The 25,939-nt window shown below is 42.4% G+C and overlaps 1 protein-coding gene across 1 annotated transcript; it reads left to right on the top strand.

Moving 5' to 3' along the window:
• Positions 1-491: 491 nt before the first annotated feature.
• LOC111142095 (thymine DNA glycosylase) lies at positions 492-25,781 on the top strand. The gene is made up of 10 exons (XM_022495047.1): positions 492-735; positions 13,277-13,419; positions 15,446-15,687; positions 17,303-17,372; positions 18,915-19,050; positions 19,246-19,328; positions 19,408-19,502; positions 22,729-22,900; positions 23,313-23,438; positions 23,860-25,781. Exons 1-10 carry the CDS (start codon positions 713-715, stop codon positions 23,988-23,990), a joined length of 1,221 nt encoding a protein of 406 aa, XP_022350755.1. The 5' UTR covers positions 492-712; the 3' UTR covers positions 23,991-25,781.
• Positions 25,782-25,939: the final 158 nt, after the last annotated feature.

Below are 25,939 nucleotides of genomic sequence, written 5' to 3'. Positions count from 1 at the left end.
CAGTGGTTCATGTAACGCTTTACATTTTACAAAGCAGTTTTACAGTCACCCTCATTTTACAGAGGAGGACACTGAGGCCCAAGAAGGCACCGTGACCTCAACTCCCCAGTTTTCTGACTGCGACGTCTCTTATTCGCCCAAAATCACTTTTGATAATCGATACCTGATAATTAACGCAAAATACTTTTTCATCGAGAAAAAACTAACGTGGACTGGTCTGGATAAGGCTGATATGCATAACCGTCCCACCCACACAGCACCCCAAAATGTATCTCCCTCTCACCTCCCGATCCTCCCACCACCGAAGAGTCCCGGCGGACAAAAGCTTACGTTAGCAGAGCGCCCCCTCACCCCACCCTTTTTGTCCTCCACCCTTCCCGAAAGGCCAAGCGGCGAGCAGGAGAACCAAAGAGAGGGAAGCGAACATGATTGGGCTGTCTGTGTCACGTGACGACCACGGGCTGTAGGATTTGGCTTCGAGTGGACGGAAGCGCCGCGCGAAGGTGGGGGGGGGTAGGAGCTCGGAGGTGGAGGGGGCGGTGACTAGAAGCTCGGGGGAGGAGCTTGAGCGCCTGCCGCTGTCCGAGTTCTGCCGGCAATCGTGTCCAGCCTCTGGTTATCGTCGTACAGCCATCGGTACGCCGCGCTCTTACGGGGACCAGTAGCTCGCTTGCCCGCCAGGAGCAGCCGCCAGCAAGAGCGGCAGCGGGGAATGGAAGCGGAGAACGCGGGCAGGTAAGGCCGGGGCGGAGCGCCGCCCCTCAAGCCGCGGCCCGAGTACAAAGGCCGGGGCTGCGCGTGCGCACCGCTGGCCCACTCGGGCCAGTCTTTCCCCCCGCCGCTCGGAAGTGGCCCTCTAGCACCTGAGCGCTTCTTCCGGCCTTTCCGGCTTCCAGCCGGCTTTCAAACGCGTTAGTAAGCAGCTAGCAGTTTCCAGTTAACACTTCCCTTCAGTTGCTATCGTCCGCGTTTCCCTCCACCGTCCCTTATGCGGAGAGCTGTAAAGAGGGAGTATCGCATGTATCGCTGCTGGAGTTTTTATTTTAGAGTTAGTAGGTTTATTGTGGCTTTTCCCCCCATAGGTTTTGACAAGCCGCGTGAGGGGCCACAAGGTAGATAACACTACCGGACTGGGACTCTTGAATTCTGGGCTGTGACTAACACTCCCAAGAAGTCATCTGTGTTTTCTGGTGATCTTGGGAACGAACCTCAGAATCTACTTTCAATATGACCTTTGGGGAGAGTTAGATGCGTGGGGAGAACATTTGGCAAGAGCAGAGGTTTCGCGATTTGAACTCCCGGCAGAGAACTAAATGAAAAAATAATTGGGGTAACAGGGTCTTTAAAAAGAAAAAAGTGATGACTTACATTGGAAAAAAATTCTTTTTGACCTAATGAGTTTTCCTGACTCTCCGTGGCTAACGGGTCCTGAACTTAGGCAAGACACTTCACTTCTCTGTGTCTGTTCGTGTCTGTAAAATAGGGCATCTCTGGTATCCGGTTCTCACATGCTGTGGATCTGTGTTATGCAGAAGGGAACAGATCACCAAAATAATCTTTAGAGTTTAGGAAAGGTTTATGTAGATAAAGTGTGGGCTTTATCCTGCCTTTGCTCGTCAAATCCAGACATAAAATACTGCACTTCCTTCCCAGAAGAACTTTACATTTGAAGAATTTACCAGAACTTGTGGAACTCTCTCCTACTTCTGTGATCTTACTTCAGATCAAAATTGAAACCTGGGTGAGGTCTACCATCAAATGAATTACACATTAGAAAACTTTGCTCAGTGTCTCCCAGCAAAGTCATGGGTCTCTGATACAAAGTTTACCCAAAAATTGACTTATAATCTGTTTTAACTTCATCCACAGGGTTATAGGCCATTTAAAATTTCGACTCAAAAAGTTTTACCTTAGGAAATAAAGAGAATTTTGTGTTAGAAGTGTAAGGACTTTATTGTTGGGGATTCTGAAATGACTGGGGGCTCCAGATAATCCTGAGAAATTGGGTTTTTGTCAGTCTTGACTTTATGCTAATCAGGGAGTAGAATGGAATACTGGATATAATGAATTTACTTCTTTTTTTTTCTTAAAGATTTTATTTATTTATTTGACAGAGAGAGATCACAAGTAGGCAGAGAGGCAGGCAGAGAGAGAGAGAGAGGGAAGCAGGCTCCCCGCCGAGCAGAGAGCCCGATGTGGGACTCGATCCCAGGACCCTGAGATCATGACCTGAGCCGAAGGCAGTGGCTTAACCCACTGAGCCACCCAGGCGCCCAATTTACTTCTTTCTTTGGAAGACTAATTTCAAAACAAATTCAAAGAAAATTCCATTAATATGGACTCTTAAAAAAAAAAAGATAGTTATAGTATCATAACAAATATTTAAAGGCTAACCAGAGAGGGAAAAAGGAGGAAGAGGATACTATGTTTCTAATGAGCTCCAGCATGAAAAGAAGATTTACTAAAAATGGAAAGTAGGATGTCAAATCAAAAATGACTGGAAAAATGTGATACCAACCACTGAAAATACACACTGGGAAGACTAACCTTCAGATGAAATCATTCTTTCTAAAAACGTTAAAGGAACCAAGAACTTTTTTAGTTAGGTATTGACAACAAGGGTGAGAAAGGTTTTGGTTTTCTGCCTAGTCCACTGGATATTAGCAGATAACAGAAAACAAATACTTGGTTCTAATTTTGGTGTTTTTTTAAATCTCAATGATAAAGGGAAATGATTATAGACTAGGAATGGCGGAATGAATGTCTTTAAGAGACAAGATCAAGGAGGGCATTTAAGAGAACGGTCACTGCTCTAAGAGAACTCCTATTTCCTGGCCAGATAAGTTATATATTTCAAATGAAAGGCTTGATTACAGCCAATCTTTAAGAGTTGTAGACAACAGGAGAGGGGCCTGAAGCCTGAAAATAAACACGTGGGTCCCTATTTCTTCCAAAGATAGAGCCCTCTAATTTATTGATTTTGATCCTAAATAAAATTTTTACTTCTCAGTGGTTATTGAGCATATTTAAAAGGAACCAGTGACTAGTAGGCTATGGTATAATTTCAGGAAAAAAGTAGGACATACCAAGCTAAGTTCATTCCCTTTTGGATAATGATACTGAACTAGATAGCATTAGGAGGGTGATGACAGGGGGTACCTAAAGTATGTAATCATCTCCCACTATCTTTATTATTAGAGCAAAATTACTATATACTATGCAGTTTTAAGTGTCTTATGTGTTTTAACTAATTTAATCCTCATAACCAGTGAGTTAGGTACAACTATTGCCATTTTACAGATGTGGAAACTGGGACAAAGAAGTTAAGGAACTTGAGGTAGTAAATGGCAGAGCTGAAATTTGAACCCAGGCAATGTGGCCCAAAGTCTGCCTCCCTAACAACTGTGCCATATACCATTTCTCTGTGGGCAAGATGAAGATGGACTGATGGCGGTCCAGTTAGGTGAACTCAAAACCAATTTACTGCTGAAATTATCAAGGGGAGGCTGAAGAGAGGTCTATACTGATGTAACATGTAGTTCTACCCCAACTTGTTCTTTTCAACAATTTAACAGCCTCAAGGTGCTGATATAATCTGTGAATGACCCAGCTCTGGGAGAGGCTTATGGAATTGATAGTCAATCCAGATCAATCCTAATGGCTGCAGTGGTGAATCCTTTTTTACCAAAAGAGCCACAATCCTGTGCTTAGGTGCCGAAAAATCAGCGATACAAGGGAGAGGTGAGAAAAGGGCAGTTTTCATTGATGATAAACTCCGTATGAATCAGCAGTATAACGAGGGTGCCTGTAAAGCTAATGTGGAGTCTGCAGTAGGACTCCAGAATGAGGAAGTCGATAGCCCTGCTCAGTTTCAGGTTATGATGAGGCTCTATCTGGAGCATTTTTATTTTGTTTTATTCCGAGCACCAGGAAATGAGAAAATGGTGAAGAAGTTTGGAATCATATTGTTTGAAGAATACTTGGATGAATCGAAGACCTGACTTGTTCTAAATCTTCGTGTTTATAGTTTCCGATAGATTGTGTACAGCATGTACGCAGTAATGCATGGTGAATACTCACGCTTCTGCTTTGCAGTATTTTTTTTGGTGGTGGTGGTGGGCAGCAAAGCAAGGGTTACTGAGAGATAGCAAAGTGATGGGACAAATCTCCCAGGGAGGGAGGGGACCTGGGAGGGTTGTCACCCGAATGTCTAAGTCTTGCAGTTTTTATGGCTTGTTGGCACACTGTTTTAATCAGATTAACCCTCCCTGCACCTGTCACCCAGTCAGATTTTGTCATCTACTCATCACGTGGGAAAGAAAGGGTGAATGGCTCCTTCCGGGTTGGTGTAAAATCCCTTTAAAGGTGGTTTCCTCTTGGTGGGGGGGTTGGGGGGGGGTTGTCCCTGCCTGCCTGCCTGCCTTCCAGCTGTCCTTCATAATACCCCTTCTCTGGAGAGGTAGCCCTAACTGCTGTTGGGGAAGAAGGGTGACGACCAGTCGTAGCTACTTCCTGCTCGTCAGGGGCGTTTTTGGAGCAACAGTCAGGGTTCCTCTGGTTCTGATCTATGAAGGGGTCCCTGTGGATACCTGGTTTGACTTCCATGTGAGGTTCCATCTGAACCACCATTTGGAGTTTAGTGAACCCCCACATACTGTGGGGAGAGGGCGGGCGAAGGGAATGCAATAAGGATTATGATTTTGATGGGGTGTGGGGAAGGTAGCAGTGAAGAAGACTTACCTGTTTCCTGTCACTTCAAGACTACTTTGAAGTTCTTTCTGGGTTCATGGAGGGATTTCAGTTACTTGTTGTTAGGCCCCATTGGGGACCAGGATTTGACTTTGGAATGGTGAATCCAGGCTTCAAATTTAGAGGGGAACACGATTTTTTTCCTGTTTTTTTCCTTTTATTCCTGGTATCCACGAGCGACAGTGTCCTGTTAGGCCCAAAAAACCTTTCTGACAAGGGAGAGTTGTGGGGTCCGTAAGGTGTGTGGAAATGGGCCCTGGTGTTAAAGCCTGACCCACCTCAGCCTGAGTTGCCCAGATCTGGGGATTAATATCAGCCTCTATTAAGGGGAGGCAATTGCTAGTCTGCCCAGGGGCTATCAATATGGGACCTAATATATCTACCTAAGGGAAGTGCAGGGCTCTCAGGCATTAAGAGTGAGAGGATATTAGATCCCCCCCCCCCAGTACGTCCCAGAGGGTGAGAAAAAATCTGGCATATGGGTCGCCCAGTGATGCCCTTAATGACGACACTGCAGTTGAACAATTGACCCAGGTTGGCGAGTAGAACAGAAAAGGTAGCTCCAGTATCAAGAAGGAAACCGACTGGTTTTCCATTTCCAGAATTACCTGAGGCTCTGGGTTCCCTCTGGTGAGCTGTTTTGGAGGAGCCACCACGTGGAGCCCCAGGCCCCATCAGTCCCAGTCAGGGCACTGGCCACCTGAGCCTTTGCTCAGGACTGAAGTCCCGAGGGCCGTCAGATTTCCAGTGCCCCCCTGCACAAGTGATTACAGGGCAGTGGTTTTTGCCACGAGGGCATTCTCACTTCCAGTGTCCCAGGCGGCCACAGAGATGGCATTTGGTGCCAGAGCCTTGGGCAGCCAAGCTGGCAACGGCCTGCAAGGCTGCGACCAAAGCCTCAGACTTCTCTTTAGTTTCTATTCCTCACTCTTCTCTTGGTCCCAATAAAAGACCCCCTAACAACTTGTTAGAGCTCTTCTAGGGTCCCCTCGGGGCCAACAGCCAACTTTTGCATTTTTTTCCCCGGAATATCTGGGCTTTAAGAATGATCTTGGCCTCAGGAGAACCGGGGGGAGACAGCTGTGTATTTAATGAGAGCCTCTCTTAATCTGAGAAAACTATAGGTTTTTCTTCGTGAGTTTGGGTTGATAGTTAATTTACCAATAGACCCAGATATCCTTTCCTAGAGACTTTGAAAGCTACTTTAACAATTGCCCATGAAAACTTTGAGACAGAGAAGATTAATCACCATTTTTTTTTTTTTTTTAACCAATAGACCCTTAAATATTTTTTAAAAGCACAAACCTGTCTGGTAATCAATGCTTTAGCACTTTATCCTATTTGGAAAAGACCTAGATGTAATCCCATTTGTTATCCAAGCAAAAGTTTCTTAATAATTACCATAAACTTTGAGAACCACCATTTTAATGCGAGTTTATTTCACCTTCAGCAAACCTAGGTAGAATCATTCTAGGTTCTACGCCTCCTCAGCTTGGACATATGAGCAGACACCATGTTTTTCCCACTAAAGTGGAAATATGCAGTCCATGTCAGGCCGGAGAAGTCAGGGATTTCCCTGAAACAAAGGCAGTTTCGGCAGCTGCTTGGGAATGTTCCTTAAAGTCTCCGTCCTGAGGTAGACTGACCACAGTTGGCTCCAATTATAGCCATTAACCCAGGAAATGAATGAGGGAGAAGCCCCCATGTATTGCTCAGTCCTTCTAGGATGCAGGCTTGGAAGTAATAGCAGTGCCAGTTTCCAAGGAGATTGTTAAGATCCTAATTCTAGTCTTGAGAGGATCCCACTTGGGGTCTTGAGGTAGAGCCTGGGCTCCAGTTGGAAACTGAAGCCACCCATGGGCTCTCCCATCCCTTGATCCCTGTATCTTTCAGAACCTCACGTTTTTCTGCTTCAGAGAGGGTCTGATTTAACAGAAGCATTACATCCAACTTCAGAAAACTTTGAGGTCCCCCTTCATCTCAGGTCCGTAGCATCACCTTCCCTTGGTCCCCCTTCAAGCACTACTGTTCTTACAGAGGGTAAAGCCCTCAAGCACCAAAAGGGGTTCCAGGACAGGGCAGGACAGATAAGAGGGCCTGATCTTACCTTACGAAGGATGGAGCCAGGGGTGAGATTCCCCTGCAGACTCTGTTGGCCTATCTACTTTTGGTGTGGTTGTGGTATTCCTTTGTTCCAGTCCCACCCCCCAGGTGCCCAGCTGGAGTGGTCAAGGAGGTCTGGTAGAAAGTAGCCAGGAGACTGGGATTAATCTTACATTGCTGAGATCAAAACAAAAGAAAATGAGCTGCCTTTTTCCCATTTAAAACCAGGAAAACGTGGTCCTCAGGGGGCCATGTCTCATCCTCCCACTTGTATTGTGGCCGTGCCCCAGAACAAAAGAAAGGTGTTGTCTTTGTCCAGTGCAAACCAGGAAGGTATCCAAGTAAATGATATTGAGTGATTTACAGGTCTGATACTCTTCCTTTAGCCTGTAATTCCAGGAAGGGACTCTAAAGGAATAAGGGTCTGGTCAGGGAATTACCCATGTACAAGAAGAGAGGAAAATGCATCGCTTACTTCAGTTTCTTACAGTTGATCAGGAAGACTTCGGAAGAGAGGAAAAGGCGTCTCTCACCTCGGTTCCTTCTCATCTTTTCCTGGTGTGTGGCCCTAGGTGCTCCTGCAACTGACAGCCAGAGCCCCTGTCCTCTCTGTGAGGGTGGTCATGCTTAACCCAGGCTTGTCCTACCTCCTTAGAGGGACCCTGGTTTCCCTACCGTTAAGATTCCCTTAGAAGTTAATGGATACACTAGACTTCTTTAAGTAGAATTGTTTAGTGCGGCATAGCCATATGGAGGGACAAGATATGGGGCATCCAGGGAGAGGAAATCCACCTCAGATAACCCCTGTGGAGTGGAAAAGTTGGGAGATCCCTTAGATCTTAGTTTTTTGCCCTGCTTGGCCATTCCTTCACAGAGGTGGTATAGCCAGTTCGAGGGGTGTCCTAGTAATACCCAGGATAGGAGGGGTCAGAAACAGGAGACTGTTTCTGGTCGTAACAGGGAATTGTCAGTGAGATCCCTTGGAGGCCACCTGAACCACTCACCAAAGAATGTGGGGGGGACCATCCTGGGCTTTCCCACTCGTTCTCTTAGGAGAGGAATCAGCCAAGAAAACAGTAGCAGGGGAGTTTCGCTCTAGATGCCGGGATGGGCAAGTAAGGAACCAGCTCCCTCTGAGGGCCACCAAAGGGTAGCCTTGGTCAGGCCCTTCAGCTGCTGCTAGGTTTTTCCTAGGTCCCTCACATCCAGTGATCTGCACCGAAAGGAGTTCTGAGTCCTTACCAAACCAACATTCCCAGCTTCTTTTGGGGGATCAGCTGGGAAGGAGCCGAGAGAGCCTGTCACCCAAGACTTGAAAATGGCAACCATGCTAATGGCTCTTGCATGGCTGACAGGTGCACATTGTTTCAACAAACAAAATTGGGAGAAAGAGAGAGAGGCTTGCTGCCCACTACTCACAGTTAGTTGTCCTTAACGATGGTGGACATCCCAGACGAGCCCCCATAAATGTCACAGAATTTTTTTCTCGGTCTGTGCCCACAGTTCTAGGTCATGCCGCTTTGAAGAATGAAGAGGTAGACCAGGCAGAGAGGTGGGGAGCAAAGCAAGGTTTATTGAGCCATGGCAAAGTGATAGTACAGAGCTCTCCCTCAAAGAGGGAGGGGACCTGAGAGTGCTGCCTTCTGCTTTGCAGTGTTAAATGTAGACTTTAAATAGTTACGATGGTGTTTGATCATGGTTTATATAACTAGTTCCCTTTAGTTGAGCATTTGGATTATTTAACATTGATTGTTATTTTGTAATTATTCAGTGTTGTGTATGATGATTTAAATGAAAATAATAAAATACTGCTATAGATTGTCCTTTCAAAATTCGTATGTTGAAAACTAGCCCTCCTGAATGGGATTACGGCCCTTATAAAAGAGGTCCCAGAGAGACCCCTCTTACCTCTTCCATTCTGTAAGGATGTAGTGAGAAGGGACCCCATATGTACAGAAAGCAGACCCTCAACAGACAGTAAATCTGCCGGTGCCTTGAGCTTGGACTTTCCAGCCTCCCGAAGTGTAGTAAGTAAAAAATGCTTTTTGTTTTTGTTTTTGTTTTTTTAGAGAGAGAGAAAGTAGGGGAGGGACAGAGGGAGTAAGAGAAAGAATCCCAAACACGCTCCATGCCCATTGCAGAGCCCAACACAGGGCTGGATCTCATGACCCTGAGATCATGACCTGAACTGAAACCAAGAGAAGGGCACTTAACTGAATGAGCCACCCAGGTGCCCCTAAAAATTGTTTTTTCATAAGCCACCCAGTTTATGGTATTTTATTATATCAGCCCAAGGGACTAAGACAAATGTATTTAGAAAAGAGCAACAGAAATCTTTAAAATAGTGGAAAATGGGGCACCTGGGTAGCTCAGTTGGTTAAGTGTCTGCCTTTAGCTCAGGTCTTGATCCCTGGGATCGAGCCCCATGTCGGGCTCCTTGCTCAGCAGGGAGTCTGCTTCTCCCTCTGCCTGCTGCTCCCCCTCCTTGTGCTTGTGTGCTCTCTCTCTCTCTCTCTGTGTGTCAGATAAATAAAGTCTTTAAAAAAAAATAGTGGAGGGGTGCCTGGGTGGCTCAGTGGGTTAAGCCTCTGCCTTCATCTCAGGTCATGATCTCAGGGTCCTGGGATCGAGTCCCGCATTGGGCTCTCTGCTCCGCAGGGAGCCTGCTTCCTCCTCTCTCTCTCTCTGCCTGCCTCTCTGCCTACTTGTGAGATATCTCTCTCTCTCTCTCTCTCTCTGTCAAATAAATAAATAATCTTTTTTTAAAAAATAGTGGAAAATAACAAAGGATTAAAGAAGTTGGAGTTTGTTTTAGAGAAAATTTGAGAGTTTTTTCAAGTACAGCAAAACCTGAATTAACTGGATTCCTCAGTCCTCCGTGTGTGTGTGTTTTGAGAAAGACTGTCAGGAAATATGCAGTTTGTCAGGAATATACACAGTGTATCAACCTCAGATGGCTATAAAAACGAGTGCTTTGAGCACTGATGGTCAAGAGAAGGGGGTGTGAATGGAGGCTGGGAGAGGAAGGGGCGTTAGGTGCAGGCAAAGGAGGGGTGACAGAAGGTGTGGGGACAAATGGTAGGGAAGAAAAGTGAGCAAAGGAAATAAGATCATCCCTCATGCTTAGAAATTTGATACGAAGGAGTACAGAAAATAAAAACTCTTTGGGGTCAGTTCGGAGTCCAGACAGATTTGGTCCTGTTTTCTGTACGTTGTCTCTATGTGTAGAAATCATTTTCATGGTCCTGAGAGGATGAGTGACTTGACCAGGTGCTCTTCTGTTGCCGTCCCTCACACAGAGAAAATGATGCTTCCTAACTTTTGCACAATTCTGAGTTAATCAAGTGGCAATCATACATAAATACAACAAATGTATTAAGTATTTTCAGATTATGGTTAAACAGGTTTATGCTGCTTAGAGATAAAACTATTACTGGATAATAGACAATTAAATTATCCAGAACTCTAGTTTTCTAGCTTTGAAGTTCTTGAAGGTTTTTGTACAGATGTATTGCTTGCTTCTGCCAAATAATAAGAATGCTGTGATGCACTCTTTCCTTTTGTTCTGTGAGGAAGCTGTTGAGACTCAAAGATACTCAACCACTCAAAGATAGTGTATTACCTTAGAACTTATACATCATATTTTTCATAGCTTTATTTTTTATTTCTTAATTATTTATTTTCTGTTTCTAATTTTAACTTACTGTGAAGTTACCAGGGATCATTCTTAGAAAGATTAAGGGACATACTGATATTAATGATAAGTTTCTCAGTTTCTTTCAAAATTGATCTATATCTGTAAAATCAAACTTCAGATTTTTTTTTCTTCCTTTTCACTTTTTTTTAGCCAACTGATTTCTAAAATTTTAGTTTTCAGATTCTGAGCTTCAGAATTTAATGACCCCTAAATATGGAAAAGGCATCAGGTTTTAGAAATTTATTTTTTAAAGTTCAGGATCCTTTTGTAATGTAGTGTTTTCCTAAATTAAGTATTTCAGGTTTGGACTTTGTGAGGTGCTCGAAATGGGACACATCTGTGAGACTCTTGAGAGTGATAGCAAGAAACAAGGGAGAGGGTAGAAGGTTGCCCTCCCTTCGGTGTGACAGACTAAGAACAGACATTGTGCATTCTTCTGGCCGCTCACTTATTGTCACCATATGTCTTTACTTTTATACATTCCAGCTGAACAGGGCTGCTCACATCTTAGGAAACTGCTTCTGGCCACAATCAGAATTTACAGTTCATCTTACTGGCATTTCCAAAGGGTCACTATGCAAGATCTCGTGATGTAACCTAGCAGTATCCACGCCTTCATTACAGTATTTATGTCAACACTGAACAACTAATGTTTTTACAATTTGTCAAAAAGAGCTATGACTATTATTAAAGAAAAGGGTCGGGGAGGACATTTTACTTTGTACCAAGCACGATTTAAGCACTTCTCTTCCTTTTTCATATTTGAGCTTCAGGGACTTGTCTACATAGTTTCCTGATGTGCAGCCTTAGGTTATAGTACTGTCTTATGTTCTTTTCTACTTTAAAGTCTACATTAAACATTTTCTGTGCTTTTACAAATATCAGTAAATATAATTTTCCTGCATAGAGTTTTCTCATGTTAATGTACTAAAATTTACTGCATTGCTGTGTCTGGGGTTTTTTTTTTTTTTTACATAATTGAAAGCAATATATCTAAAAAAATAATATTTAAGATGTAGTGAGATATCTTTCTAATGCTTAACCTTTTCTTTAGCAGCTTCCCCTTAAAGATAGCTTGAAGCTAAAATTCCTCTCCAGTGGTTTGTCCACGGGGTTTGGCCCCTGCATGTCTCTGAGCACCCTGCACCCTAGCCCAGCTGCCCCAGTAGTCTCTTACCCTGTGCCTGCCTTGGCCATTTAAGCTTACTACAGCCATTTTATTAAGAAACAAATTATATACTATAAAGTTCACCCATTTAGATTGTACTAGTTTGCCTTTTCAGTCTCTGCTTTCTGAGCTTCCACTTTTCTTTCTCTGTGACTAATAAGTGAGTAGTTCACCACAGAGAACATGACTTTTCTCTCCAAATGGTAAACGATACTTACCCATTTTAATTCCTAGTGTTCTCCTCCCCATTGTGTATTTAATGGCATCAGCTGTAGCTTGAGTTTCACAAAATGTGTGTTTACTTCTCTGGCCTTGCGCTGAGGGGCAACAGTTTGAGATAATGGTTTATAGTCATTAAAAGTACTTTTTTGGGGCGCCTGGGTGGCTCAGTGGGTTAAGCCGCTGCCTTCGGCTCAGGTCATGATCCCAGGGTCCTGGGATCGAGTCCCGCATCGGGCTCTCTGCTCGGCGGGGAGCCTGCTTCCCTCTCTCTCTGCCTGCCTGCCTCTCTGTCTACTTGTGATCTCTCTCTGTCAAATAAATAAATAAAATCTTTAAAAAAAAAAAAAAAGGTACTTTTTTGGCATTTGTTTTCTGTGAAGGCCTGTGTTCCTTATATTGAACTGAATATTTGGAACAAAGTCTGAAAAATGTTCAGAAAAGAGACTTAAAGTGTTTTTTTCCGTACATTCACAGATATGTACAGAATATCCATTTCTAGTCCTAATCTATTGGCAAAAACCCAGCAACAATTTAGAAACAGGTCCAATGAATAAGTCATTAAGCAGGCAGATAAACCAATAGAGAACCTTAAGTTAGACTGGAGGGAAGGCAGGAATGAGGAGATGTTGGTCGAAGAGTGAAAAAATTACCAAGATCTGGGAATCTAATGTACATCATGGTAATTGTAGCTAATAATACTATACTGTATCCTTGAAAGTTGCTAAGAGAGCAGATCTTCAGTGTTCTCTTTGCAAAAAAGAAATGGTAATTGCTTGACATAATGCAGATATTAGCTAAGACTGTGTTAGTAATCATTTGTAATGCATGTATCAAATCAACACATGATATGACTTCACTTCATACAAAGTTTTATGTCAATGGTGTATCAGTAAAGCTGGGTGAGGGTTAAATTGGAGGGGATCTTTGTGACAAAAGGATTAAATCTGAAGATAGAGACACAAATTATATTTATGGACACTTTAATCCTGTATGAACTGCTCTGCCTTTTAAGTTACTCTGCTATAAAATTCCCATGATCTCATTTCAGAGAAAGCAGAGGCTGACTTGACAGGACTGGTAAGTTTTATTGATGACACACCGTGTCATTAAACAGTGGGAGAGTTAATTAATGTTTGGCTAGCAGGCACAAAGTAGAAATTGGGTGAATGTGCACATATGGGAACAGATATTCCTTCTCCCTTTGCCCCTATTGTCAACTCCAAATATCACAGTCTGATTTACGAAGTGTTTGGATCCTGAAGTTTTTTTTACTACTGATTGGTTAAACTTCTAGTTGGGTAACTTGACTGTCATATTTTATATTATTGTTCCTTCAGCTATTCCCTTCAGCAAGCTCAAGCTTTTTATACGTTCCCATTTCAACACATGATGGCTGAAGCTCCTGACGGGGCCGTGGTGAGCGAACAGCACATGCTGGCAGAAGTTCCAGACCCCGCTCCTGCTCAGGAACCTGTACAAGGTAGTTTTCATCGGGGCAGCATAGAAAATTAGCTGTTGGATGAGCTAATTTATGTAAAAAAGGATTTAATGATGAATTTTAGTTTTATTCTAGTGTTAAAATTTTTAACCACTTTTTAAGTATGTGCCAGGCACTGTGATAGGTTTGAGGGAAGAAAAGAACTTGGATCCTCTCCTCAAATACCTCATAATCTGTTAGGAGAAAATAATAAGTAAACACGCGTTATACTTCAGGACACAAGGGTGCAGAGGGGCACAGATGCTGTGAGAGCTCACAGGGTTGACTCCTAACTCTGACTGAGGCTCAGAGGTAGCTTCCCCGAGCTCTGGAAGCCAGGGGTGAGGAGACTTTCCCCCAGGAAGAATGGGCTGGGGAAATTCCAAACTTAGGGAATGGTGTCTGCAAAAGCACAGATGTGAAGAAGCATGACTGTTGGAAAGTGGTGATTCTGTGTCATTGGCTTCTGGTATTTAGCCAAAAAATAGTAAGTGATGAGGCTTATAACCTGAAGAATGTATATTCTGTCCTAAGGCAGTAGGGAGCTTTGAGAGAATGTAAGCAGAGGGTGACTTACGTAGACTGACATTCTAAAAGCCCAGAAATATTGTAGAGGATAGAGTGGATATTAGGGAGTTTGGCAGAATTTGGAGGCAAAAAGTGCATTCAAGACCAAATAATCTGGGGATGAAATGAGGAGGACCTGAGGGGATGGAGAGAAGATAATGATTTTCTCCAGGGTAGCAGTATTGTATGAGAAATGGGCTCAGAGTTTCAGTTTATGATTCCAGAAGCACACCTGACTCCATTGCCTTGGAGATACCTCTGGCCTTGACTCTCCTCTTGCTGCAGAGTAGATCCCTTGGCGTAGGGAGTGGCTAAATCAGAGTGAAGTAGAGGGAAGAGGGACGCATGGCTGCATTAGGGAACCGCCAAACAATAGTAGAGTGGGGGAGGAGGCCCAAGAAATTAAGAGAGATGTTAAAGAATTAAGGGTAAGAAAACCAAGCCTTTCTGTGGGCAACTTTAGGTCAGTGATTTTTGATCAAGCATCCTCCCACCCCCACCCTGCAGGGGACATGAGGCTTTGTGCAGAGACAACTTGGATTGTCGTGACTGTCAGCTGCTTCTGGCGTCCGACGTGTAGAGGCCAAGGTGCTGTTAAACATTCTGTGATACCGGACAGCCCCCCAGAGCCCCAAGCCACTCAACCTCAGATGTTAGTAGTGCTGAGATTGAGACTGCTTTACGTCCTAAGATAGATCCTGCTCTTGCCTTTTTTTTTTTAAAGATTTTATTTATTTATTTGACAGAGAGAGATCACAAGTAGACGGAGAGGCAGCCAGAGAGAGAAAGAGAGAGAGGGAAGCAGGCTCCCCGCCGAGCAGAGAGCCCGATGTGGGACTCGATCCCAGGACCCTGAGATCATGACCTGAGCCGAAGGCAGTGGCTTAACCCACTGAGCCACCCAGGCGCCCCTGCTCTTGCCTTTTGAAAAACACTTTCACCCCAGCGTTTTCATCCTCAGCACCTCTAAATCCACCTCTTTGGCTGTGTGTGGAACAGAATATACACTCGTAATCTCTAAAGCAAGTCCACACGCTATTTGAGGCTTTGTATTGCTGGAAATTATGGGGAAGTTGAGTTAAAATGCTTCTCTTCCTCCCACTTTTTCCACTTATTTTTTTCATTTGTTTATTCAACTATTTATGTATTTACATTTAGAATTCCTATAAAATAGTATAATTGCTTTGTATCCCTGATGACAGGTAAGAGAATGTGGAAAATCAATCTATAGTTATTATGGACATTTTATCCTAAGAACAGCTAACAGAAGAAAGGGGGTGGGGCGTGAGCTGCTTGAACACAGTCCCAGAGGGAAGGAAGGGGAGGATAGTGCAGAAGAGCCTGAGGTTGGGAGATAGAAAAGTAGAGAGTTGATAGGGTGACTTTTCTGGGAAAGCTGCCTAATGTTCATAAGTTACATTTTTCTGCATCTACATCTACATTGGATATTACTGTGTTTCAGAGACTCCAAAAGGAAGGAAAAGAAAACCCAGAGCAACAGAACCAAAAAAACCAGTAGAACCCAAAAAGCCTGCTGAGGCCAAAAAATCTGGCAAGTCCACAAAATCAAAAGAAAAGCAAGAAAAAATTACAGACACATTTAAAGTGAAAAGAAAAGTAGACCGTTTTAATGGTGTTTCAGAAGCTGAACTTCTAACCAAGACCCTCCCAGACATTTTGACCTTCAACCTGGACATTGTGATTGTAAGGATTTTTATCCTCATGTGGTTTTATAAATAGCGTTGGTGGATTAACTTTGCCTAACTTCTATTCTTGCCAATAGCATTTTGTTGAGAAGAACCATTTCGGAGAATCCTTTTGAATTCTCCTTCGTGAGGTTGTGTTATACGGGTGTGTTTAAGAGGATGGGCTCCAGAGTGGGGCTGTCCAGTTTCCTATCCTGCCAATATCAGTATGACCTTGGACAAACCTTAACCTTCCTAGTCACCAGTTTCCTTACTGGTGAAGCAGGGGTGATGATAGTACCTCCCTCCCAGGGCTGCAGTTAGATAAAATAATCCATGTGGCTCGCTTCAGTTGCATGATACCTATGAGTTCTCTATAAATGAGAATACTGATTCTGAGCTTTGGTTTTTCTCAGTAACTATCAGAAACAGCGTGCAGATAGCTGTTGCTGATGTGGATGCCCTAAGCTGCTTGCTGGGAATGGAGAAGCAGTCTGTGGCTGGAGCTGGACTCAGCTGATGGGCTGCTCCAGCACCTCTCTTTCCAGCCCAGATGGGCAGCTGTGGGGGCCTGGAGATATGAAGGAGTCAAACTGGTCTTCATTTTTTAAATTTATTGTATTATCTTTCCTTTGTGTCAAAGTAGAGTTGACACAGCGTTACATGGTTTCAGGCATACAACATGTGATTTGACTGGTTTGTACACTACAGCGTGCACACAGCAAGTGTAGCTGCCATCGGTCACCAGACACTATTACAGTCCCATCAGCTGTCCTCCCTCTGCTGTACCTCCCGCTCCCCTTCACCCATTTTGCCCATCCCCCTGCCTCTGGCCACCACCAGTTTGCTCTCTGTATTTATAGCTCTGTTTCTACTATTTTTTCCCCCAGCTGGTTTTTATTTTGTTTGGTCATTCTTTTAGAGAGAGAGAGAGAAACAGCACAGGCAAGAGCAAGTGGCCTTTGGTGGGGGAAGCGGCAGAGGGAGAGGGAAAGAGAGAATTCCAAGCAGGCTCCACACCCAGGGCGGAGCCTGACACAGTGTCCATCTCAAAGTCCGTCTCAGGGCGCCTGGGTGGCTCAGTGGGTTAAGCCGCTGCCTTCGGCTCAGGTCATGATCTCGGGGTCCTGGGATCGAGTCCCGCATCGGGCTCTCTGCTCAGCAGGGAGCCTGCTTCCCTCTCTCTCTCTCTGCTTGCCTCTCTGTCTACTTGTGATCTCTGTCAAATAAATAAATAAAATCTTTAAAAAAAAAAAAAAAAGTCCGTCTCAAAGACCCTGAGATCATGACCTCAGCCAAAGTCCTGGATGCTTAACCAGCTGAGTCTCCTAGGCACCCCGCAGGACTGGTTTTTAAACACAACAGCAGCACTTGTAAAAGGGAATGTTTTTCTTAAAAGAGGAATACTTTGGGGGTGCCTGGGTGGCTCAGTAGGTGTGGAGCTTACTTTAAAAAAAAAAAAAAGAAATAGTACTTTGTTCAGATCAAGACTGGGTACTTGATAAACAATATTGCTTATAATACTGGATTAAGTTTTTATTTTAATAAATTTAGTTTTGTCCACCACTCCTCCACAGAAGCCCTGAGGCTTAAATCCTACTTTTTAAGACTTACTGTATAAACATTTCTTGTAGATTGGCATAAACCCAGGACTAATGGCAGCTTACAAAGGGCATCATTACCCTGGACCTGGAAACCATTTTTGTAAGTAATTAGTTCTTTTAAATTATTTTACTTTTAAACTAGGTATCTCTGTTAATAGTTTGGGGGGGGGGTTAAACTAAATTGTGTGGTTTTTTTGTTTGTTTTAAAGATTTTATTTATTTATTTGACAGGCAGAGGTCACAAGTAGGCAGAGAGGCAGGCAGAGAGAGGGGGAAGCAGACTCCCTGTTGAGCAGAGAGCCCGATGCGGGGCTCGATCCCAGGGTCCTGGGATCATGACCTGAGCCAGAGGCAGAGGCTTTAACCCACTGAGCCACCAGACAGAGTGGCAGGCAGAGGCAGAGGGAGAAGCAGGCTTCCTGCTGAGCAAGGAGCCCAATGTGGGACTCGATCCCAGGATGCTGGGATCATGACCTGAGCCGAAGGCAGAGGCTTTAACCCACTGAGCCACCCAGGCGTCCCCAAATTGTGTTTTTTAAGAGAGATTGTTCATAAAAATACATACATGTTTTCTGTGCATGTGTACACAAAAATAAGTGTTTTGAATCTTTTTGGTTTTTTTTTGTTCACACTTTGGTGTAAGAGAGGGGAGGGGCAAGGAAAGCAGTACTTCCTCTTTTATTTTGCTAATAGTTTTATAGGCGTTTGACTGCATTTTTAAATGAATTTTCTTTTTTACTTGATATCTGCAGTGATAGTAACAATAGTACCTCATTGGTGCCCATGCAGACAGATACTGACCTTTCCAGATTTCTGCTTATCCTATTTCCAGGAGAGATGAAATGCGTTGATCACTGGCAATCAAGTTGTAATAGTTAAGAAACTTTGTGATTGGAGACATTCTCTACAGATACTTTATATCTAGCAGTGTGTAACGTTAAAGAGCCTCATACTTGTAGAGTGAGCTTTAAAACCAAGTATAACTACTGTTACCTTCCTTGTAAGTCCGCTTACCTAACACCGCCCAATAGAAAAAGGCATGCAGTAGTTCCTCAGGAAATACTAGTCCGTTATCTTAGAGTAATATTAAAAACATTTAAGACAAAAAAGTACAGTAACGTGTTTTTGGAGCTAAGGACATACTATCTCCATTATTTTAAAAAAATTTCTAGAAAAGTTTGAACTTCCATTTCTTCCACTGTCGGGGTGTTTGAATGTTCCTGGTCTCTTGGTGTATATTTATTTGTTTAAGTTATTCCGGGGCACAGGGGCCAGTTACTAGAAAGGAAAACAAACCGTTTCAGAGTTTCCTACACTGACTAGCTCTGTATTTCCGACAGCCATTTACCTTAACTTCCCTGTGAAAAGGAGATAAAAATAGTAATTAAGACCTCATAAGACAGTTATGATCATTAAATGAGATGATCCATGCAGAGGGCTTTGCACATAGTGATTGCTTGATATGGTATTTGACCCATAATTTTTTAAAATATCCTAAACCTTTAATTTAATTTAATTTAATTTAATTTATTTATTTATTTGTTTTTGGTAATTTCAGGATTAAAATGTAGACTACCACATCGATTCATGGGGCAAAAACCTCTGATCTATATGGAAATAAACTCAAGTCTTATTTTCACAGGGAAGTGTCTGTTTATGTCCGGCCTGAGTGAGGTCCAGCTGAACCATATGGATGACCACACTTTACCAGGGAAATATGGTATTGGATTTACCAATATGGTGGAAAGGACAACACCAGGCAGCAAAGATCTTTCCAGGTAATTACATTTAATTTTATAGGTTGGAACCTGACCGTGCAGTTGCGTCATATATTCTAGGAATACTATATTTACCTAGTTGAAGCTGAGCTTAACATGTAACATAAATCAGTCTTTTATTTACAGCTATCTGAATTTAGGATATTATATATATTGCCATACTTGTATCTTGACTACTTTTTAATTCAATTTTAGTAAAGAATTTCGTGAAGGAGGACGTATTCTAGTGCAGAAATTACAGAAATATCAGCCACGAATAGCAGTGTTTAATGGAAAATGTAAGATTTACTTTTAAATTTTATCTTTTTTCTTTGCTAACATTATGGGCAATGTAAATATGTTTGTATTTCATTTTAGGTATTTATGAAATTTTTAGTAAAGAAGTTTTTGGAGTTAAGGTTAAAAACTTAGAATTTGGACTTCAACCCCATAAGATCCCAGACACAGAAACTGTAAGTCCTTAAAATTACATTTGTAAATCAGCTAAATAAGAATTTTTTTCTAGCTAACTTCTCTTTTTTATTTGTCCTATCCATTGTAATTGATGCCATGGGGAAAGAATAAAAAAGCACTGGATTTTGTTGAGTAATAGTTTTTATATCAACTCAAACTAATAGCTGCAAATTAACTCAGGTACCGTTATTTAAAAAAAAAAAAAGAAATGTTTGTCATATAAAATGTCTTACTGATGTTATTTGGTTAAAATGTTAAAAGGAGCTAGCTAATGTACATTCAAAGTCTATTTAGTGGCATATTCTTTTTTTTAAAGATATTTATTTATTTATTTATTTGACAGAGAGAGAGAGATCAGAGTAGGCAGAGGGCAGGCAGAGAGAGGCAGGGGAAGCAGGCTCCCTGCTGAGCAGAGAGCCCTATGCTGGGCTCGATTCCAGGACCCCGGGACCACAACCTGAGCCAAAGGCAGGGGCTTTAACCCTCTGAGCCACCCAGGCGCCCCTAGTGGCATATTCTTAACCAAATTCAAGTAGGTTAGCCCTTATTCGGTCTGAAACAAATATGTAAATAAAGAAATAAAGACATGCTCCCGATTAGCGAAACTGCTCATCACCCCCTGCTTCTATATCTTAGCCCAGTTTCATTTTAGAGCCATATAAATAGTATACAGTCTAGTTGCAGACAGACATCCCGCCAGTCTGACTGGCACATGATGCTGTTAACTCTGGTCTTGTCCCTGAAGGTGTCATGAAGTCACAGTGGCTTTCAAACTCTGTCATTTTTCTATATAGAGCTTCTGCAGACATTTGGTTCAAAGATTGCTTCTTAAATGTAGTTTTAAGTTTTGTTTATAACTTTGAAAAAAACAGCATTCGTGCACAGACCCACGTGTTCTAGACAGCATTTTAAATGATGGAGAAGCCGGTGTGCCGGCAGGTTTTTACAGAGACCTCAGAGCGAAGTTGCTGCCACTTCATACGTTTGAGCGTCTCCTTTAAATTTCTTCTGTTTTTAACTTGTTATAGATATGTGATTGATAAAGTAGGTGGTAGCCCTGGTCTTTCTTTAAACTGAGGCTTACACTTGTCTACTTTGGTAAAATTGTAAAGGAGTCCATTGCTTTCAATAAATTACTGCATTATTGTCCCTTAAGAGCCAGATAAGACTCAGGTACATCTCTTGGATATATGTGACCGTAATAGTGCAATACTATATATATATATATATATATATATATATATATATAGTGAACTTGAATCTTATCACAACAGGTAGTTTTAGGTCTTACGATGAGCTGGGAGTACTTGTATCTTATATAATTTTTTCTTTGGTATGAAATACAGTTATTGATGATGTTAGTGATTCAGCTTTGAAACAAAAAACTACTTTTTCAAATTTCTGGATCTCTTTTTTTAAGATTTTATTTACTTGAGAGCATAAGCGCAAGCACGGTAGGGCAGGTGGAGGCCAGAAGCAGACTTTCCGCTGAGCACGGAGCCCAACTTGGGGCTCGATCCCAGGACTCCAGGATCATGACCTGAGCTAAAGGCACTTAACTGACTGAGCCACCCAGGTGCCCCTCTGGATCATTTTATTTTATTTTTCATTTATTTCAGACAGGGGAGAGAGAATGAGAGAGCACACAAGCATGAGGAGAGGGAGGGGCAGAGGAAGAAGCAAACTCCCTCCTGAGCAGGAAGCCCGATGTGGGACTCAATCCCAGAACCCTGAGATTATGACCTGAGCCCAAGACACTTAACCAACTGAGCCACCCAGGCGCCCACCCCCTGGATCATTTTAATTGAAGAATATCTTCAATTAAAGATGGGAAAATGTGCTATTACAAAACCTGGTAGCATTTACACCTACATATCTTTATGAGTCAGGAGTTTCTAAATGCTTTCTGAACAAAACAAAAGATATAATTTGTTTTTTATAATGTTATGGAGGCCAGTATAAAAATTGCAAGAAATTGGGGCGCTTGGGTGGCTCGGTGGGATAAAGCCTCTTCCTTCAGCTCGGGTCATGATCCCAGGGTCCTGGGATCGAGCCCCGCATCGGGCTCTCTGCTTAGCAGGAAGCCTGCTTCCTCCTCCCTCTCTGCCTGCTTGTGATCTCTATCAAATAAATAAATAAAATCTTTAAAAAAAAAAAAAAAAAGATTGCAAGAAATTGCAACTGGAAATTCCATAGCCCAGCAGCCTCTCTCTTTGAAATATATGTGATGTATATTATTATATATTTTGTAATCTGTGAAGGACAGTTGCCATCCCAAGTGATAAATGCAAATGCCTTTCTCCTATGTCATTCTACTTCTATGAATTTATCCAACAGATAAGCTCACACATACTCAAAATTAAATATATACAAGGTTTTTCACTATAGCTTGTAATAACAAAAGACTGGAAATGGCATGCCTGGGTGGCTCACTTGGTTAAGCAGCTGCCTTCGGCTCAGGTCATGATCCTGGAGTCCCGGGATCGAGTCCTGCATCGGGCTCCCAGCTCCATGGGGAGTCTGCTTCTCCCTGTGACCTTCTCCCCTCTCATGCTCTCTCTCTCTCTCTCTCAAATAAATAAAAAAATCTTAAAAAAAAAAAACTGGAAACAACCTAAGTGCCCACAGATGGGGATTGGTTAAATAAATATGCAAGTACTACATAGCTATAAAAAAGAACATCTTTTTACTCTAATACAGATATCTGGTGCAGAATTATCTCTGAATACACTGTTGAGTCAAAAAGAAAGGGAATAGAGAGCATGTTACCATTCACGTGTGTTTTAAGAAGGATGCGGGAGAGTACATATATTAGACACATTTGATTGTGTATTCATAGGCTACACCTCTGAAACCAGCAACTTTGATTGCCCTGAGAAGAGAACTAGGTGAATAGAGACAGCATTGGGAGGGAAACTTCCGTTACATACTTTTGTGCCCTTTTGTACCTTTAGAACTGTGAACCATATGTTTACTGTTAAAAAGACAAGACTGTTAATTGATAAATGAATGTGGGGCAGATGCCTCATTTTTTATTTATTGACTTAAAGATAAGTAAATTTTACAAATTTGTACTCAACCACAACTACGTTTATTGAGTTTGCATATATTAATATGTGGTAAGCATCGTTATTAACCCAGAAAAAGATAAATTTTTTCATCTCTATGTGACTAGATTCAGTAGACTTGTAAGATTTATGTAACTATATAATTTTATAATTCTAGCTCTGCTATGTTATGCCGTCATCCAGTGCGAGATGTGCTCAGTTTCCTCGAGCCCAGGACAAAGTTCATTACTACATTAAGCTCAAAGACTTGAGAGATCAGTTGAAAGGCATTGAACGAAACACAGACGTTCAAGAGGTGCAGTATACATTTGATCTGCAGCTGGCCCAAGGTGTGTTCCCTTCTGCACCACACTTATTCGTCTCGTGGATCTGTACATTACAGGAAGCATGTTGTGGATTTAAAAGCAGAAGAAAAGAAAAGTTACATTTGCAGTCAGTGCTCTGACAGCAGACATTGGTCACTATTAAAAATCTCCATTTACTAAAGTCTGTTGTGGGGACCCCTGCAGATGCTGAGGATACAGGAAACATCGTCGCCACCTGAAATTAAAATCTAGTAGGCTTTTACAGTTCCTGTGAGTTAATTTAGTATATGTTATAAAGAGTTCAGAAGATGATAGTGAAAGATACATCTTAGGATACGTGACCTAGAAAGGGATTTGTTCATGATGACTTCTGATAAAGCTAGTTTCAGAACCATTGTACAAAATCCGTTTTAAAGCTCTTTTACTCTCCTCGCAGAGGATGCGAAGAAGATGGCTGTTAAGGAAGAAAAATACGACCCAGGTTACGAAGCAGCATATGGCGGTGCTTATACAGAAAATCCGTGTGCTGGCGACCCCTGCAGCTTCTCCTCCAGGGGCCTAGGTATGTTCCCGTCCATGTGTATGTTCCTTCCCAACGCTTGGTTTTGTCAGCACTGGGGAAGGAGGGTGGGTATTTCTTTAAGAGAATGAATTATTGAAGCTTAGAAATGGGACTATGAAAATCTTTTCAGTGGCCAGTAGTGGAAATGTGCTGGTGAGCTGACGTTCCGCCACGCGCGTGTACAGCGCATTGTCTCTGAGTTACCGAGTCGTCCTAATCGCATTCCCTCCGTGAATAACCGTGAGGCTTCCTCAGTCCTGTGTCTGCCGAGAGAACAGAGATTGTTGGTTGTAGTCAAGAAGCCTGTGTAACTATTTTAATAGCAGTTCCCCTTTGCTGGACTGCTCAGACCTCCTGATTGAATCCTGTAACGTTTTTAGGTAAAATAAACGAACTCTAACATTCTTTTCTCCCCTGGCAGCTGACAGTGCAGAATCAACTTTCGGTGACATTCCAAATGGGCAGTGGATGACCCAGTCGTTTACAGACCAGATTCCTTCCTTTAATAATCATTGTGGGACGCCAGAACAGGAAGAAGGAAGCCGCGCTTAAGAGTGGCGCTTCTCAGCTCTGCCTCGGTGCCGCCGTTCTGTCGTCAAGAAGTGGCCCTCACTTGGCTCACTGAGGCATTTTATTAGTACTTTGCTCTCTGATGGGAGGATAATACAGTTGCGTGATAGAATCAACTGTATGAACCTACTAAGTAAGTTGGGAAGGAAAAGGTAGGGTTTTTTTGTGTATGAGTTTTTGTATTTGAATTAACCATCATTCCAGCTTTTTATAAACTATACTTCGTTTATGAAGAAACTGATTCTCCTTGGGGAGTCACTTTTAATCTGTAATTTTAAAATGGAACAGTCTGAATATTTATACTTGATTATTAACTGTGCATAAACTGAGATACCCATTATTCCTTTTATGCCTAAGAAGGGCATGCTAGTAATAATTACCCCTGGTAAAGAGGCAGATGTGTTCTTTTTTGTATATGAAGTCAACCCACAGTGGAGTCTCATTTGGTAGTTTTCAGCGGCGTTTGATGGGCTCCCTGAAGCGTAGTCATGTTCACACCTCTTGGCCTCACCAGTGGGGAGCGCCTGTGAGAGATGCCCAGCAGGGGAAACGTAAAGTGCAGCCTCCGGCAGCAAGGCTGGCCTGGCCTTCTCTGACAGGGCCCTGCAGCCTGGCTGTGGCCTCCTCTCGCTGGGTGTTAATCCTCTAGTGTAGGTAGAAACTGTTGAGCTGGGATGCTAAATTCCAGAGAATGCAGTAGACCTTTTTTAAGTTTGTTCCTTCCTCTGTGTTTTACTTGAGTGACATACATTTGATAGGGAAGGAACTGAATTTCTCTTACAATATCTGTCGCCATTCTACTTCTTTCCTCCTTGGCTTTAAGGGTATAACGTAGAAAGTGGTGAGAAATGAGCTCTTAGGCTGAGCAACAGCCTGCTGGAGGTATTTGATTATCTTATTTAAATTGGTGCTTTATGTACGTGAGATGTATTAAGATAAAATTTTTTCATGCTAGGTATATCTAATCAATAATTTAAGAAAATCTCCACATCATTATCTGTTGCTGTGAACTAAGTGGGCCTCTTGGCAGGGTTAGTTTGAAGTAATGTACCTTTGTGATTTTCTAATGCCTTTTCCATGGTGCTATGAAGAGTCCACACTAGTAGGCCTGGTGGATAGTAAAACTGGGTGTTCAGAAATGCCATTTGCAGTTACTCCTGGTCATTTCTGAATGTCCTGATGTCGCACATACCCAGGGAGCATGCTGTTTTTCAATACGAAAATATTTATGAGGTGTTCTTTTTTTTCTTTTTTTTCTAAGAGATTATATGGCCTGTTCTCTGTATAATAAGAGAAACAAAGTCTTGTGAATGTTAACATGCCTTTTAGCTGTGGCTGTGATGGATTTTCTATTTCCCTTAGTCTAGGTCAAGCTGTGTCAAAGTTACTCAGCCCATGTTCTCTCACTCATGTACTGCACTGCCGTTTACATGGATGTTTTATGCGGGCGCTTGAAGTGCCTTGCATCAGGGATTAGGAACAATTGAATTATTTTTTCATGGGACTATGTAAAGCATGTAAGTAGGAATTGCTTTGGTATATAATGATTGTAGCCTTACAGTAGTTTTGTTTTGTTTGTTTTGTTTTGTTTTGTTTTAATTTGAGTGGAGAAAGTACCCTTTAAATTATGATGGACACTTATTAGAGAATGGGATTGAGGATTTTTCAAGCATACAATAATGGTGTTTTCCATTACCTACAGAAGATGACTAGTAAATGTTGATATATCCTATACATGACTACATGAGACTTTTTCATTAAAAAATATTGAAAAAGTTTTTAAATTCATTTGGAAGTCTGATGGTTTTTACAATAAAAATATTAAGAATGATTATCCTAAGTTGTGGATTTTTCTGCAGTAGGAGTGACTGGTATGCTTTCCCCCTTTACATGTGAAGTTGGTCTACCCTGTGTTATGTTTAACTTAGAGA

The sequence above is a fragment of the Enhydra lutris genome, unplaced genomic scaffold (genome assembly GCF_002288905.1).
Source record: "Enhydra lutris kenyoni isolate GAN:26980312 unplaced genomic scaffold, ASM228890v2 scaffoldscaffold7, whole genome shotgun sequence".
Lineage (NCBI taxonomy): Eukaryota > Metazoa > Chordata > Mammalia > Carnivora > Mustelidae > Enhydra > Enhydra lutris.
This window is presented reverse-complemented; position numbering and strand designations above follow the sequence as displayed.

Coding starts and splice junctions, on each gene's coding strand:
- LOC111142095 (XM_022495047.1), top strand. CDS start 713: ATGGAAGCGGAGAACGCGGGCAG. Junction 13,420..15,445: donor TGCTCAGGAACCTGTACAAG/GTAGTTTTCATC, acceptor ACTGTGTTTCAG/AGACTCCAAAAGGAAGGAAA. Junction 19,051..19,245: donor GGCAGCAAAGATCTTTCCAG/GTAATTACATTT, acceptor ATTCAATTTTAG/TAAAGAATTTCGTGAAGGAG.